At 43.9% G+C, this 15,265-nt stretch overlaps 1 protein-coding gene across 9 annotated transcripts in view; it reads left to right on the plus strand.

Annotated features, from left to right (window-relative positions):
- bicc1 (BicC family RNA binding protein 1) overlaps positions 1 to 15,265 on the plus strand; it is a 54,624-nt gene that overhangs the window by 10,752 nt on the left and 28,607 nt on the right. For all 9 annotated transcript variants that reach the window (XM_081697427.1, XM_081697428.1, XM_027009398.3 and 6 more), the window contains exons 2-3: positions 2,415 to 2,461; positions 9,663 to 9,732. In XM_081697427.1, the coding sequence (XP_081553553.1) occupies positions 2,415 to 2,461; positions 9,663 to 9,732 (117 nt within the window). The remainder of the gene's footprint in view (positions 1 to 2,414; positions 2,462 to 9,662; positions 9,733 to 15,265) is intronic.

Below are 15,265 nucleotides of genomic sequence, written 5' to 3' on the forward strand. Positions count from 1 at the left end.
GTGCAGTGTCCGGCACTTTCTAAAGTGACCAAGTCCAGTCCGAATGAACTTGCAGACCAAGTCAAACAGCACACATCTGTGCGTTTGTCTGCTCGTTGCTAGGCAGCAACCGGCAGCCAATCCCTTAGAGGCTACTTAGCTAATAGTGTGATATCAGGAAGCTGATCCATCACTAACACGTGTGCCAGATGCACTGTTTGACCACATGTGGGATGTAGTTGTTATAGGCTATTTTTTCAGTACAGTTCAGTGAATTAATTAGCTGTTTTAGTACTGGTCAGACAGGGCTTTGACCGTACTGTGCTGTGTGACACAGGTAAAGGTACTTCATCTATCACATTATAATTATGACAGAATGTACCCCACAAAAAGGTTTTTCAGTCAAATCAGTTTCCTGAAAGAGATAGTGTCATTCTAATGAAACTTCATTGACATTTGGCAGACACACTTATCCAGAGCATCTTACATTACATGTATCAGTATGACAGTGTGTGTGTTCCCTGGGAATCGCACCCATGATGTTGGCGTTACTACCACTTTACCTGCAGTGACAAAAGAAACCATTCCACCAGTTACTGATCACTCGGGTGATTTCTTGCACTCATTTGCAAGACTAAACGTGGAGTTGACATGCTCCTCTACCTCAGGGCAAGCTGCAATCCCAGTGAACTAGGGAGGGCTTCGTGGCTTTGGTGTCTGTACAGAAGTTGACTCAGCACAGTGGCAGCAAAGAGTAATGTCTTTGTTATAGTTACAACTTCTTTAATCTCATAGCCCAAATTAGTTAATTAAACACTATTGTATTTGCAGTAATTGTTGGCTCTATTCATTATTGTGAGGCAATTATTACCTGGGTTAATGGTTAGTTTTTCACATGCTATGAAAATGAGAATGAAAATGAAAAGAGTAAGACAAATTGTGTTTTCAGTATCAGGGAATATTTGTTACCTGGTTGCCTTTTCAACAACAAATAAGTTCTTCACTTCTGTGGTCTGATGGTTGAGAGGTTTGCTTGTGCGTATTGGCATCTTGTATCTAATTTAATAAATAATATGACATATTAAACAGCATTTACAGCAACAGCAAGTGCAAACAAATGTTACATAGAGCACAGTTTATCTGAAAGAAGGAGTGCATTTTTACTGCCCATCGTGTCACACCCTCTGAACTGGCCTGTGCTCTGCTCAGTTAATAAACCATAAATGAATGTGGTCACCTCGATAAAGCTACTCATACTTGATCAAAATGACTTTATTCCCCAGCTAATTCATTTCCCAGTTCTCAGCAGGACATGTGTTGCATGGGGGAGGATGTTTTCACTAGATGTGGTAATGCAGAACTAAAACAGCTAAGGGGCCGCACAGTAAATAATTATCACAATACTGGCCTTTTTCTATACTGTCAGCAGCATAACATGAACATTAATAACAAACCCGGTGAGCATCCTGACCAATTGCAGCCTTTCTGACTAAGAGTTCTGTGGGCATTTTGATGAATCACACTCCATTCATACGGTCCCGCAAATGTAAATAATTTTGGTCAACCAGTTTTTTTAATATACTGCAAGGCATGCAATATATTGCAGTATGTAGCAATATAATCACAATATAATATTTTTGTCTACGACCGGGGCCGTGCTGGTTATGTGCAAATTTCAGTCAGTCCATTTCCAAAAGCATCCCTGTAATTCTTGGGATATAAATACAAGTCTCGAACGGGCCTGGCTTAGCCCAGGCGGCAACCGTAAAGCCAGACTTGCGGTGGCAGGCTACAGCCCATATCACTGAATGTAGGTCAGGCCATTTTGTCAGTCTGAGAGCTGTGCATCGACACTGGAAAATTATTAGACCTAATCAAGCTTGGGCATGTATTTTATGCGTATGTGGAATCTTGCAAGAGGATTTGAATATGCTGGGTAACCTTCTGCACCAACACCAGGTGTTGACTGCTGCTATTGTATTGTCAACAAGAGCGTCCACGTCACTTCTGGATGTAATTTAAACCTCATGTGCTTGCTTCAGTGTGACCCAGAGCTGGAGGAGGCTCTCCCAAAGTTGAACAGACACCATCAGAATTAGCATGGCTGGCAGTGTCCGTGGATATGGCTTCCCTCAATGCCTGTGGAATTCAGGGCTGGAACAGCTCAGGATGAAAGTTCGTTAATGGCCCTGACGCTGCTGCTCGAGCTGTAGCGGAATGTAAGTGTGTACGTTGCCTGCGGTGAGGACCGGTCACCCGTGGACAGCAGACTGACCCGCCCACTCTACCAGCCTGAATTAATGCCTTTGACTACATTTCCACCATGGGGCCACTTGGGGGAAAAAAATGCACTGATGCGACTTTTTTGTTAAATCGTGTCCGTAAGTGATCCCTGATGTTGCACTCTCTCTAAAATGTCCCATTCTTCTCCACAGCCGCTGCAGAAGGGAGGGTGAACGGAGGCGAGGATTTCTTTCAGAAGGTAAGGGAAAACCACACTGCTTTGGCAGCGCTGGGTAGCGGTTTAAAATAGGTCAAAATCACATTGCATACACAATTATGCGACTACTGAGTGACATGTGGGCATGCTTAACTTTCCCCTGTCGAAATATGAAGCCCGAAAGTAGCAGAATAATCAAGTTTGCTTGATTGTTGAGTGCCTCTTAAAGTCGGCCTGTTGGTGCAGTGGATCTGATTAATGTTGGGTGCATGTCACCAGTGAATTGTGACTTCACAGCTTCTGCTGGAGTGGACCGGTTCAGGCCCCCTGTCATTTTTTTGTCTGTGAGCCAGGACAAGCAAACTTCACCTGTTTCAGTGCATTTTATAGGGGAAATGGTTGTAAGCTTTTAGGCTGAAGGCCTAATTGGCCCAGAGTGGATAAACACAGAAATGAAGTGTGACTGGCTAGACAGCCTGTGGGGGGATGGGGGCGGCGGTGGTGAGGGTTACAAGCCAGGACCTGTGAGAGGCCAAGGCAGGTGGGCCGCAGTCCTGTGGAAGACCTGACCGCGTTATGGGCAGAAAGGAGAAAGAGTTTCAAAATAAATACGCTCTCAGCGAAGGATCCCGCCCATTCCGTTTTGTGTAAACCTCAAAGGTGTGGGAAAATATACAAACTATGCAGAGACAGGCTTCTCAGGACCCGGGTTCCAGGCTGCCCTTGGCCTCAGCTCAGACGCACTCCCATAGCGGCAGGTAGAGAACATACTGGGCTTCAGGAATGGCAGTGCCAGGTCTTCAAATAAACATCAGCTGCAGTGTTGCAGACAGTGCTTCTGCAATTTGTCAGCAGATATTGGATGTAAAAGATTCAATGGAAAGGCAAGAGCACATGTATGTATGTGTGTGTGTGTGTGTGTGTGTGTGTGTGTGTGTATATATATATATATATATATATATATATATATATATATATATATATAAAATATCTTATCCCATTCAGCATTTTCTATAACTCATTCAGGAAGGAAACATATATCCCGATTGTTGAGGAATTTGATTGTTCTGTTCTTAATTCTGTTCTCGTAATTTTGAGTAAGATTTTCAACCAGTTTGTCTGACTTCATCGTTTCTGGTGGAGCATGTCATTAAAAAACCATATAAAATTAAAAGTAAAAGTATGAATATTTGATAAGGTGGTCAAAGTCTGATGATAAAACAGGGCTGCTTTTCACAATGACATGCAAGGCCAGAAACAAGACCTTTTATCTAAATATACTGTGTAAAATTGTGAGGCCACACAGACAAAAAAATTACACTCAGATTTACCTCAAAAACCCCTAAAGTCAACACTGAATTCCCCAGTTTAAACAGGATACTATTTGGAGACGCCGTCCAGGCCATTATCTGTGTTTTGACTCTCACCTTGCTAGGCTAACCGTTCCCGCTGCGACCGAAATGGCGCATGGTGCTCATGATGCTGACGCGGCAGTTTGCCCTCGCAGGTCTGCAGAGCAGCGATACCATCCTGTCCATTCCGCGGCCTCGGCCCCAAGGCTACGCCAGCATGCACTGTGAGACGCCACAATGGCGGGATTCAGCTCTTCTCTGTGGACGATCAGGTCGCTGGAGGATGTGGGGTCTCAGGAAACCTCACTGATCGTTTTCCAGCAAGCGCGGAGGAATATGAAGGGTCTATTTTCACTCTCCGAGTGTCTCGTTGGAAAGCGGTTTCGCGGACATTAGCGCGCTACCGTATAGTTTAGTGGCGTTTTAAGATGGCGCAGTGGGTGGCACCGCAGGAGGAGTTCAACGTTAGGGATGCCATCATTTATCGGTTCATTCTTATAGGTCACAGCCTTATTTAACAATAACAAATGTGCAAATCATTTCCTTGTTTGAATACATCTATTAATTGGATATATACATTTTGTAGTTCAGTGGTTAATGCGCAGTTATGGTGACATGCCGTTCCTTCCTGTTTCTGTTGCATTCAGCCCATTCACGAGCCCTGCAAACACTTCACCTCCAGCAGAAACAAATCAACATGTTATAGTGAACCAGAATGCACCTCTCAAGCCACAAGTGTCGCTCTTGTGACCATTCGCGATGGTCACCATTTAGGCTTCATTTCTGAACAGTCACTGAGGGCAGTTAAACTTCTCCCCTCAGCGCCCCCCGGATCAGAGACCAAGAGCTGTTTAGTCACAGGGCTGGATGAGGACCTAGTGTAATGTAATGCAGGTGTGTGTGTGTGTGTGTGTGTGTGTGTGTGTGTGTGTGTGTGTGTGTGTGTGTGTGTTGGAAGAAAATGACTTCATTAGCACTTTTCAGATGCTAAATGTGCAAATGTATGGTTGAGACGAGATAATTGCATTACATTGGGCAAACCCTGGGGCTGCTCTCAGTCAGGTAGTGAGCATTAACACAGGTGTTAAAGCCAGACTGTGCTGCAGCTGGGAGACAGCAGTGCTCATTGCTATCTGTTACAATGACAAGCAGCTGTGTACTCAAAGACTGAAATCATGGCATATATATACTGTAGGTGATGTCTTATGATGGACAGCTCCCAAGTACTAACAAGTAGTTTTTCAGTCTGTAATATTTTAAAAGAAACCCAGCCTCGTGTTTCAGTACCGTGTCCAAGAAAACACTCTCCTTCAATTTGCACAAAGGCCTATATTGTACTGTGTGCCTGTCATAATTTAAGCTTTTTCAGATGAATCTGGACTTCACATGTTTAGGAAACATTAAAATTCCTGATGGTCCTTTCATATTAGTTCCTGAATGATTTACATCCACGATTTCTCACAGTGGTTCCCGAGACTTAAGTTTCTCTCCCGTAATACCCTTGTTCTTCTTAATTCTACCCATGTGCTTAATTCGATGAACATGCCATTATTGAAGAAAAACAAATAAACAACTGCATTCCTTGGCTTTACATGAAAACATAAAGTGTCCAGTTTCAGTTCACCTGGGTGCTAGAGACGAGAGCATACATGCTGAGCGGCTCACACAGCACCTCGAGCCGAGCTGAGTGCTCATGGAAACAGTGATCTACACAGTCTCTAACTCTCTCTGCCACTGTTGTGCTTGCAAGGCAGGGAGGAGGGCGGGGAGGTAAGTTCCTCTCCTGCTAACCGCGGCCCAGCATGATGGCCCCGGCACACAGCTGGAGCTGGAGAAACGCCCTTCGTCCTGAGACAGGATCGCTACAGAACAAGTCATGGTGAAGTCATGTCGAAGGCCTGCGGCACGGACCACTCCGCTCTGCCTCACTCTGTGACTGTCCGTCTGCCTTCTTTCTTCCGAAACAAAGAGACCAGGGATTTTCCCAAGCAGCAGAGCATGTACGTGTGTGGTCGGACTGTTCTTTCTATTCGATTGCGAGAGGGCCATTTCACATGCGGACGCACATTCCCTCGCCTGGCCCGGCTGCAGGCAGCGTCCCTTCGCCATAGCTGAGTTCATCTATGATGATCTAATGGTGCTTCGGTCTTCTGATGGCTCAATCCCACACAGTGGAGCTCCGTTCTGAACAGTGCCCGGTGTTAGACATGAGGCCAGTGCCCAGAGACATGAGGCCAGTGCTCAGAGCTGTCGGCTTTGGTTTACTGCGAGAGCAAGAGTTCCCGCCTGGTCCTTTTAAAACAGGAAATGCGAAGTGGGCTGTGGGTTAACTTGAATTTATGAGTCAAGCTACAACCTACAGCCCAAAAGGGGGATGGAACTATAAATAGACTCAGAATGCACTACTAAGTCAAGAGGACCCTGCATGTTTGGTTCTGTGGGTCTCACAGTTCTGCTCCAGAGGGCTGTGGGGAGAGGAGTCGTTCAGTGATGCAGTGGTGATGGGATCAGCACTAATCACCAGAGTTTTCCATATTACAAAGGCCATGTTTGATGAAGAAGAGAAGCGCATGTTTGGCCCTGATTCAAATAATGTGTTTGCCAGTTGTAGGAATGACAACCCTGAGTAGCTTTGCTCTTCTGGTTGCTCAGATGGAACGGGACAAATTTGTTCCAGCCACACAAAATTTGGGTACTTTTACTCGGGTCTCTAAATTGCTTTTGTGGTGGTTTCCTAATCAACTATGAGCAGCCTTCATAAGCGATGTCATGTGGGCATTTACCAGAGAACATAAAGTTTTGCTCTTTTTTAAAAAAAGAAGGAAGTTCATAGTTTGACTCCCTGATATCATGGTATTTATGGAAGTCTTTTTTTGCATGTGTACAGACATGGAGAAAAACAGTGAGATTATAGAGTTCCTCTGTGGACCAGGCCCGAGGCATTTCCCAGCCCACTAGAATCAAAACGCCTTCTCTGTTTCCGGCTCACACTCAAGCGCAGTCTTGGCCAGCCGACACGTCATCCTCTGTGACACGTGAACAGCCTGTGAGCTGTTCTTGTTTTCCTGCATCTCGTGTTTGAGTTTGTGCGCCCCGTGTGCTCAGATTCGGACCAGAACCCTGGCGAGGTGTTAACCCACCCCGGTAGACCCAGCATGTCCCAGAACCTCAGCTGAATCAATAGCCAGGAACCCTGTTACGTTTCCTGCGTAGCGTGGGTTTCGTAACGACAGCGGAGGTTTGTTTGTGTGCGTGGGGGCCCCGGCCGAGGTGGGCTCTGGAGCCTGGGGCTGTGTGGGAACAGCTGTGGCGTCGCGCTACAGGGGCTTTGGCAGGAAACAGGTGCCACAGCACAACCCTCATGGCAGGCCGTTCTCACACATATCTCAGTGCTAGAATCAGATATCATAATGTGGAAGCGATCACGGAGACATCCAGATCATCCGTTCATCCCGGGCCCAGATGTAGTACTCTGCTCTGCTTCACTCAAGAAAGTGTCTGTTGTTTATTTTGATATATTATAGACCCCACATATGTCATTCATATCACAGACATATCATAGATCATAGTTTGTTTGTTTTTAAAGTGTCTTACATTGCATACATTCAGGCAATTTAAATGTAGCTAAAAAAAAATGAGCTTGTGCTTCATTAGTTTGACCTCCCAACATCTAAATCAGTGTAGATCAGATCTGACCTTTCAGCTTTGGAAAAGGTCAGAATCATTGAGTAGATGAGACATTTAATAAGTACAAAGGCTTGAGGTGTCCAGTAACAGGTTGTAAAACACAGCGGCTGCGTGTTGAGATGTGTGTGTGGTCCATATAATTGCCGCTCATATGAGCACAGCTCTGCCAAAGTCAGCAGTAACATCAGAACGGAGAGGTCAGACGGCACAACGCCGGCCAGAATCATCTGTCATTTGCCACTGAGGGTCCATGATAATGACCCATAAAAGATCAGTTTAATGGAAACAGAGGAATGGCTCACATCTGTCAGAAGCGCACAACACACAGAAGTCTTCTGCTCCGAGTCCCATGAAGAACCCAGACTGAGGTTACATCACTGAGCTCAGGCCGCTCTGCTGCTGTCTGATGAGCTTCCTGGCTATTACAGCAGTGAAAACAGTGTTACATCAGATACTGCGTCCACCGTTTGTGTGGATGGATTGTTGCACAGTTTGGGTGCTGCCGTAGTCGTTTGACGGTGCAGGAACCTGGAGGAGGTCCTGCCATTGGAAATAGGTGTCAAAACACCACACCTTTCGAGTCCACACTGGCCTGGTTAAAGCACGTTCAGTGGCATGACACATCTTTGGGTGGATGTGAAGCCACTGAACTTCACCCAAACCCTCTTACAATTTCTGTTGCCTACATATGAAACAGCCCTGTCTGGTTGCCCTGGGCTTTTTTATTCTGCATTTGTAATGCTGAAAATATGTAATATTTTTTTCTCCCCACCCTCTAATAAATCCCTAGTTTCCAGAAAGGAACTGAGCAGGTTTTTTGTACTGTAAATGTTTCAGCTCAGATTGCTTTAATTGGGGGACGCTTCCCTGTTTCACCCTCACATATGTTACTGGGTGATACTGATCCATTGCATCCACTGCTGGCCCTGTCAGCTTTCACCACTGCAGTGGCATAACAAAAAATGCTATATATTTTTTTAACCAATAGATCTAGGGCAGAATTTATTAGCATGTCAGCTAAGTAAATAACTTAATAGCTACCTGAGTGAAGCAGGGTGATGTAACTCCAGTCAGGAATCGAGGCAACACGCAAGTGCTACAGTCTGAGCATTTAGGGGGTGGAAAGGTGTGGAGCACCCCAATGCAAATATGAATATTTTCGTTTTTTAAGCGAATGAGAAGAGAATTCTTCCTTTTCATTTCAAGGGAAAAATACTTGAGCAGTTTTGGTTCCGGATCTTTTCTTTTTAAATGTCATTTAAAATGGGAGCCAGAAATCTCCAGAAGCAAATGTTCTTTCTCTTGGCTCTTTCGTGGCACTATGGGTTATTATTGGTTTGTTATTAATCGCCTCATAAGTGGCCGTGGTCTTTACTGTCTTTTATTCAAACGGCAGAGGTCAAGTGGTTCAAATGTGGACCATCATTCTAAACACAGCATAGGTTTCTCAGATTACAGGGCAACAACTAATCTGAATTTTAGTTAAAAATATTAGGCTGTGTCTGAAATGCTCCAAACACAGGTCCAGTGCACCACCACAGGTCCAGTGCACAAACATATGTCCAGTGTACAAACACATGTCCAGTGTACAAACATAGGTCCGGTGCACAAACAGGTCCAGGGAACAAATGCAGGTCAAGTGGACAAACACTGATCCAGTGCGCAAACGCAGGTCCAGTGCACAAATAGGTCCAGTGCACATACACAGGTCCAGTAGACATACACAGGTTCAGTGCATAAACACAGATCCAGTGCAGATACACAGGTCCAGTGCACAAACAAGTCTAGTGCACATACACAGGTCCAGTGCACAAACACATGTCCAGTGCACTGCCTAAACTTCTAACACATTTGAAATGTGTCGATGTAAAGAGGGCAGAAGCATGAGGTTTGAAACTAAACTTTTGATTCAAAAGTGTATTTGTTTTTAGTGTGCAGTTACTGAGTGTGTTGGAAGTGTAAGTGTGCTTGGAATATGTTGAAAGCTGTCATAATCTCATCGTGTTATTTCACTTACACGTTCTAAACGTCAGTTTAAACGTCAGTTTAGCCTGCTCAAGCATGACAGCTGGGTGCTGCAAAGTCACGTTGAAGTTTTATGAGGGATTCCACTCTGCTGCTACCCCTGAATCAATGAACCAATGGAGTTAAAAGTGTTTACATGATGGATTTATCAGTATTTGTTTATGGTCTTTTTTGAATAGGTCATGGAGGAGACCAAAACTCAGATCGCATGGCCTTCGAAGCTGAAGATAGGAGCGAAGTCTAAGAAAGGTAAGAACATGTCTGCTTCCCTCATCTTAGGTGTTCCACTGAGTGGGTGAGTTTGAGTTGTGTTGAAATGTCCAAATATCACAATAACTGGAAAACATCAGAATTCAGAGGTTGTGGGAATATTTTGCTAACCGGCATAAGAAAATTTCTTTTGCATTTTTTAAATGTTCATATGTTCAGTAAGGTAAGGTTTGGTTTACGATGTGGCAGAGAAGTTAGAGTAATACAGAGTTTAATGGACACCCCCCATAAGAATAGTAATACAATGTGATTGTGCTTCAGACCTACATATCGGTCATGCATTGCTCAGTCATTTCCACGTCAATTTAAATTCAATTGAAATTCTAATTCAAATGGATATGCAAATGGATAAATGGATATCTCGTTTTACAGCTTTACAGAGACCCCTGGTCCAGCCCCCTTGTGAGCAAGCCAAATCAATAAAATTGTTAGTTTTTTTCTGCAATAAGGTTGAGTTGAGAAATAACTTTAATAGTTAAGAACTTTGATATTTAATAGATCATTGTTGAGTAGTTAAGAAATCCTAAGAAAAAAAGTTAATATGAGGTAAGAAATAACTAATTAAATATACAGTGGCTAAGGAATCTAAGTAGCATAGTCACATTAGGTAGAAGTGTTCAGATTAAACAGTGAGAACCCCTGTGTAGTTTTAGTCTGGATGTGCACAGGAAACATGTAGAAGGGAAGTTGAGTGAGGTGGTGATAGACTGTCTCACTAAAGTCTTCTCTGAAACCCAGACACAGCTTTTCATCTCATCAGGAGGGTCAGTGGTACATGTAGATGATCCCGTCAGGCACAGCTGGAGGGTCAGTGGCACCAATGTGGTCATTCAGGCCTGGAAGGAATGTGTGCTGGAGCTGTCCTTCAGGGCCGAGCTGGAAAGGACGGGCTGCTTGGCAAACAAGAACAACAGATAGTTAGATCTGTTTGGAATGCACAAGACAGATATATAAGATTAATGGAGTACACAAGAGAGTGTGGCAGAGCTATAAGATCTTAGCTAACGAGAGAGGGCTCAGAGGAAACACAGGCATGAGGGGTGTCTGAAACATCAACAACAAACCTGGGTGAATGCATGAGAGCAGCAGCTTGGCAGCACCAACGTCTCAGTTTACCTTCATTCTCTAAGCCCAAACCCAAGATCTGTACCATTTACCTAAGCTTTTGGAAATGAGTTCACCTTGTGACTATACAAGTAACATTTCACCCTAGACTTAAACTGAGACTATTCCAAGCTGAGATTATTCCAGAGATGGGGGAATTTGATTAAAAATGTTCTACCCCCTGTAGCAACAGTCATAGTAGGAGTTACGGTTCATAATAGGGAAAAGTTCACTCAGGTACTAACCGTAAAGTCAGCCAATGTAGTGCTGATAATATCAGACTAATATGGTCACAGGAATGCATCTTATCAAGCTATTTTATAAAACACAGAAGGAAATAAACTAAACTTCAGCAGAATCTCCTTGGCACTACAGTCTAATGGGATCTTTTTGTAGTATTCAATTTCAGGCATCTTTGTGGTGGAAATGTTTTGTAATGGCTATCATGAAGAAAGCACAGAGTATACTTGAGGTTTCAGAATTCAAAACACATTCAGATCCGATGTTATTCAGTTTACAGTAGATGACACTGTGCTACTTTGGGGACTTTATGTTTAGATGAACAGCCTGACTGGTCCTGAGCATTAGCTGCAATTACTGGGACTAAGACGACCTTTATTATTTTGCAACAACTGGCATTGGTTTCAACTGTCTGTGCACTTTCCTACAGTATATTGCGATATGCTGGGGTAAAGCCCTGTTAGTTGTTCTATTATGACTATTAATCAGACAAATCATGTAAGAATAAGTCAGAAAAGTGCAAAATTTCTGCTGCAGTTTCCAATCACATCAGGCATGACACAGCTATTCAAGCACCTGCTATTACACCTATATGTCCACAGAGGCCAGCGGCCTGTTCACAACACTGTTAATCACTCCCAAACACAGCTCACGTTAGTTTCCTAAAATCTGAACCGGCCGTTTAAGTTCGTACACTCAAACAATCAGCACGCGGGAGGTCACGGCAAAGTCAAAGGCCATTCAAATTCCACCGCTTGCTTGCTTGCTTGTTTTGGCTGTCCGCCCTGGGCACTGGCCTCTCTCACCAAAAAATCCTTACATAATCACTTTCCGTTATCTAGTGACAGCATGCAGCAAGCATCTTGGCTAATTAAAGATGGAAAACATATGCGGGTCCACAGACATGTAGACCGCGCCAGGCATGGTGTCGCTCATGGGTGTCCCCTGGGGCGCCCACAGTTTCCTGCAGGGCTTGTTTTGAGCCTTTCTGAAGCCCATTACAGCATTTAGCATTGACCTTTTAGCATATTGCATCTGGAACAAAACACTCCCCAGGCCAATAGCTTTGACGTGGTGTTTATTACTGGTGTGTGCTGCTATCCAAGGTGTAAAGACAAGAGTTTCCAGCAGTGCAATGAAAATGGTTAGTGATTAGTTTGTGTTTCACTTGAAAGCTGGTTAATATATACAAAAATATAGTTTGGTATTGTTTGATATTGTAAGATAGCAAACCCTTACAAAAATGGTTAGTTTTACTTATGCAACAAACAAGGCTGCTGTCTGTGATCTCTGATGACTGATAGCGCTCGAGTTTGTGGCCCCTGGTTACTGGGCCTCTACGGAGAAGAGACAGGCTCCTTAAAGTCTCCACAGTGCTAGCAGTGTTTGAATTAGTCAGTCCCTTAAAACATGCAAACACTATCAGACTATCAGATGTCCTTTTAAAATATGCACATACGAGTTGAAGTGAAACCACTGCCAGCTGCAGTCTTACGTGGATCATTTATGCACATGCTCCTAGGTGACGCTGGGTAATGCTGGGCTTTCTCGTCTTGCATCCTGAATCTGTTTCTCTCGTTTGAACCTATAAAGCTCCATCCAATACCCAAAAGGCCTTAATGTAAAAAAGACATGACAAAAATAAGCATTTGGAGAAAGTGCTCTCCTTGAACTTCATAAACCTACTGTTAGCATGCTCTTTGTTTATGCTTCCTTAATCCTCTATTGTGCCAGCGTGTAATGTATGTGTATCGACTTGCTTTTGGGACTCAATCTAAGTGTTACACTCAGTGTCTAAAATTAGCTGGACATGGTTGGCTGGACATGTTCAAGCTTTATGAACATCAGCATGTCTTTCAGGGTCCAGAGTAATTTTCTGAGACACTCTTTGAGTTCAGTGATTTACTTACTTTTATTCAAAGAAACTTACAATTATAACTGAACACCACTTGAGTAAATGAGGGTTAAGGGTCTTGCTCAGGGGCCCAACAGTGGCAGAACTTGAACCAGCAGCCTTCTGACTACTAGTCCAGCACCATAACCAGTGAGCTTCCACTGCCCTTCCACTGCTCAAAATGGAACACAACAACATGTTAATCCACATGCCAGGTTTAAGACATGGGGTAAGACAGACTGAAGGTTAGGAGGAAGGTTACTTCTCCCAGATCCATTGGCCAGGTGCAAACCGTATTTAGGTGTTCTGTTTAGGAAACTGTGTAATGAAAACATTTTGGCTTCATGTGGAAGTAAGATTAGAATGAATGAATTCATAGTATCCCTTGGTTACTAGTATCATCAGGAATTATTAAATTCCATAATATGTAATTATGACACAGAAATCTTACATAATTATTTATTAGCTCTCATTAGTCAATCCCTAGGAGCTCCTGGCACCTAGATTTCCTCATTAAACCCTCCCTGGAAATTCCCTACTTCATTTTACAAGTTGGGATCTTCCAAATGCAAATTATGCCAAGTTCATGCAAAACATTACAAGTAAAACAATCACCCAAGCCCAATTGGAGCTGGTTATAGGCTTTGACAATACCCAAAGCTCATCTTCAGCTCAATCATAAGGCCAGAATGGAAGTCAACCTCTCCCTCTCTCTCCCCCCTCTACTAATAATGGGCCAATCCAATTTGATGCTGCAGATAAATCAGGGCTTGTGATTGGGTGATAGGGGGAGGGGAGGGGCACGGCCCCCAGCTGCCTGGGTCTCAGGACAGGAGTGCAGCAGCTGGAAAAACAAGTCAAGAGCACACCATTCCCTGCAGCTCTGCTTGGCCAGCACGCCAGTCATCCGTTTCCATGGTGACCTGCTAGGCTGCCGGGCCACAGCGGTCTGCTATGCCACAGGATGGACAGGTCTGTTAGATTTAAGGTCCTTCACTTTTAATGGAGATCTTTGGTCCTTTTTTTTTTGAGACAGTTGCCTTGCTCTTGTTTATGCCTGAGAGGATAAATTGCTCCCTAAGTTGAGTAATAAGGGGTGCCAAGCAGTAGGGAATGAAGCATTACTGTGACAACAGATGGCAAAGACACTGGAATTTCGCAATGGGGTCCTTCTACGGATTTTATGCATAGTAAAAAGGAACCTGTGTTGTTCTGTGTAACCATTTCTCATAACAGAAAAAGAATGTAGAAGTGATATGATTTATCAGAAGGCAAGTAAGCACTGTAAAAACCAACACATGAGGCTGAAGTAATGGGTTCATGACATCACTTGTTTCCAACTGAGATCCTTCATGTCCTATGCCTCATAGGATGTGAACGATCATCCCAGATGTGGATGATTTGGAAATCATGATCTGGAAACATGTCTTTATTGTTCCATTTTGTGCAAACTAAATCTTCCCTTTAAATGTAGAGGGTAGTCATAATTACCATCTTTAGTGCCAGATCTCATTATGGCCACAGGCTATAGTACTCATCGCATAAGAGACATGGTGACCAGCCCAATTCAGTGCTGTGTTTATTGAGACATGGTGTCTATTAAGAGCAGGGCAGAAAATCTGAAATCACGTGACTCTGTGGCATTTTACAAGAGACAAAGTACAATAAACATCGAGCGTCTCCGGGGGAAGGATCACAGGAAGCCTCGGTTGTCTCACTCGGAGTCCTTCAGTGTTACTCAAGCCTTCTTTGGTCGTGTCCTCATATGGAGGTGATGGTACCGCGCGAGCTTTGTGGACTCGGAAGAACTAGCGTACTCGAAGATTTCACTACCGCATCTGTGTTCGTATGGTGTCATAGCAATCTTGTTGCAGCTGAGTATTGCCTGCGAGTGACCCAAGTCCTCAGAGGAAGACAGAGCTGTCGTAAACTGTGCTCAATCAATCGTGGGTCTAGTTTTGCCCCTCGAGTGGAATGGAAGAAGGAAGAGTGCAATACTGTTGTGGATTCTGATAGCATGCGTGACTGGGTTTGACTACATCCTGCGTTGAGTTGTCCAAAGCTTGTGAGAAGCTGTTTGGTCACATGCCGTAAGCATTTTTTTAAAAATCTGGCAATGCAGTAAGTATTAGATGTAAAGTAATGCGTTTTCCTGTTGGACCAATTATAGAGCAAGTTCCTCTATGCATCATGTTACAGAAGTGTATGTACATGGCTGGCTGCCTACTAAGGACCCCCACATAGCCCAGGGCAATAAAGGTTAAAGTAGAAAAA

This window comes from Electrophorus electricus, chromosome 15, assembly GCF_041902795.1.
Source record: "Electrophorus electricus isolate QZ-2024a chromosome 15, ASM4190279v1, whole genome shotgun sequence".
NCBI lineage: Eukaryota > Metazoa > Chordata > Actinopteri > Gymnotiformes > Gymnotidae > Electrophorus > Electrophorus electricus.